This window comes from Montipora capricornis, chromosome 11 (assembly GCF_036669925.1).
Source record: "Montipora capricornis isolate CH-2021 chromosome 11, ASM3666992v2, whole genome shotgun sequence".
In the NCBI taxonomy this organism is placed as follows: Eukaryota; Metazoa; Cnidaria; class Anthozoa; order Scleractinia; family Acroporidae; genus Montipora; species Montipora capricornis.
In genome coordinates, this window is record NC_090893.1 from 28,675,485 (window position 1) to 28,677,984 (window position 2,500).

Sequence of the window (2,500 nt, forward strand, 5' to 3'; positions counted from 1 at the left end):
AGCCCTGTTTGGTATCTTCTATCGTTTCACAAACACTATAGCAATGAAAAACCCTTTCGAACCTCCTCAAGTCTTAGTTTAGAACGAAAGAAATTTCATGGAGCCAAACAAAAATTCGAACACAGGACAAAAATTTGCTAATCTAACAACGACATTTCGGTTGTAGTTCGTATGTACTGAAATGAAATTTCATAGAGTGTCGGTTAGCGTTTCGCATTTCAATGAATGAATGGAATCAACAACTGTACTCTTCTCTCCACATTAAGTGTAAACACAACCTGAATGAAACTGTAGACAAGCATTACAAGCGATTTCCTTTCCCTTGCTCAATTGATACTTTGTCAATAAAAAGATATAACAGTGTAATGCCCTTATCATTTTGATTGATTAGAAGAAGTGACACTTCGAAGTTAACTTTGATGCTTACAAGTTCCCATTCCTTCTTGCATCAAGTCCTTTATCTCCACTTAGATAAAACAATTACGCTGTCTTATCACTACTGCCATGTCCTGGTCAGTAGCGTCATAAATTGGATGTCTAAGGCACCAGTCAAGAAATGCACTAGAATCGTCGTCGTTGACCGACGCCATTTTGGATTTGATTTTAAAGCCATATATGGAAGATAGGTCCCAGTGTGGTACTTTTTTGTTTGGGTTGACAGAACGTAGCAGACTAGAAGCTCATGACCTTGAAGCGTTTCACTCTGGTTTAGAGCTGGGGGTTTTTTTTTCTCGTAAGCGACCATTCCCGTAAACTACTGCAACCAGCTTTGGGATTACCCAACTGGACTCTACCATTGTTGTCACGCTCTTGTAAAGCGACCACCGAAAGAATCTCATCTCTGTTGTCAACACTTTACTACAACAACTGCGCTAACAATTCGTTGACAAAGATCTTTGTTCAAGTAAGTACAAGGATCACTTCTCCATTCAAGATTTGAAAGCTACATCCTGCCGCACAAGACATCGATATTGTAGCATCAGTGAACTTTTTAAACGACCCTCTCATTATCAAGAAGTTTCCAGTTTTTAATAGGTGCATTTCCAAACATTATCCTCTCTATCATCAATAAGAATTTAAAAATTTGCGGAAAGCTCTTGTAAGTGACCACCCTCATTAGGGCCATTTATACGAGAGAAAATAAGCTGCGGCATATTCTGGCCGCGGCGTACATAATACGTGAAAGGAACTACTTATACAAATATAAACTCCCAGGTCAGGATAAGCCGCGGCTTGAGAAAGCTGTGACTGTAGATTTTGTACCATTTATACCGGGTGTTCGCGTCTTATGTAAGCCACGGCCAGAGTACGCCGTGGCTTATTTTCTCTCGTATAAACAGCCCTATTGTTTATAATGTTGGTCGCTTATGAGAATCGGCTCACGTAAGCGACCGGCTATTGTTGCGACCACTTTTGCAAATTCCCAGGGTGGTCACTTAAGAGGGTTTCAACTGGCCTTTTTCAAACGTTAACTTACATGTACATGCAAAAGAAAAATGCTCAATGTCAAGACGAAATTTCGAATGTCACAATGATATTTCGAGCTTTTGACCAAAACAATAGGTGTTTCGAAAATTTGACGAAGTTCGAATAAAAATTCATTTCCTCCGAAACTTTGTTATATTTTGTCGAAAAGTAGCAAAAGGTGGCAAAAAAGCGTGGAATTCGTTTGCATTCTTTTTACACAGTACTGAAGTATTAGCACTATTAGTACTTAGAAGATTGACAAACCCACTGTAAGAAAACCACTAAGCAGTTAATTCTTCAGGGACCAACAATAAAATTAAAAGAAAACAAAAATCTTTACATCAGTTAATTTTGCAAAAGCATGAGCAATTTTGTAAGGGATCCACTGTGGATCAGGGAGAAATAGAGCAGGAAGTTTTAGCGACTCACTTGCATGTTGGACGGGCCTTCTTTTCTTTATCCTCATGACAAGTTCCTCCATTTTGACAAGTTGAAGCCTTGCATTCAAAAGCATCTGCACCAATAAGACAGAACCCAAGCAAAATTATGGCACAGCCACTCATTCCCAATTTCAAAAGTTGAGAATCAGGCTTTGAATTAATCAAGATACACAATATCATTATGCTAATTCTGATTTCCATGCAGACGGAAAATGAAAACATGACTTTGAATACACTAAAACAAAGATAATGCCAGCTGGACACTAAGAGGAAGCAGATGTGTAGATAATCATTTCCTAACGTTAAAAAACAGGAAGAATTAATCTGCACTGAAAGCACATGATTAATGAGATTAAAAAATAGAATTAAAACAAACAGGAAGAAGAAATATTTAAGACTCAACAAAAATAAAAGAGATTAATAATTATTCTGCCACTCCTTGAAGCAGCCCACATTTACAAGCAAAATCGTCTAGCATTAGACAGAGTAAAATTTATATGTGCCTGTGCTCTCTTAGCTAGGAAGCAGAGGGATAAAGGGGACGTTATTTTTGAGTGGACCTACATATAGATGTTGATAACAGTGCATCTAAT

At 38.0% G+C, this 2,500-nt stretch overlaps 1 protein-coding gene across 8 annotated transcripts in view; it reads right to left on the reverse strand.

Annotated features, from left to right (window-relative positions):
• The window catches only part of LOC138023619 (very low-density lipoprotein receptor-like), a 55,179-nt gene that overhangs the window by 16,139 nt on the left and 36,540 nt on the right, over positions 1-2,500 (reverse strand). For all 8 annotated transcript variants that reach the window (XM_068870648.1, XM_068870642.1, XM_068870643.1 and 5 more), the window contains one exon: positions 1,897-1,981. In XM_068870648.1, the coding sequence (XP_068726749.1) occupies positions 1,897-1,981 (85 nt within the window). The remainder of the gene's footprint in view (positions 1-1,896; positions 1,982-2,500) is intronic.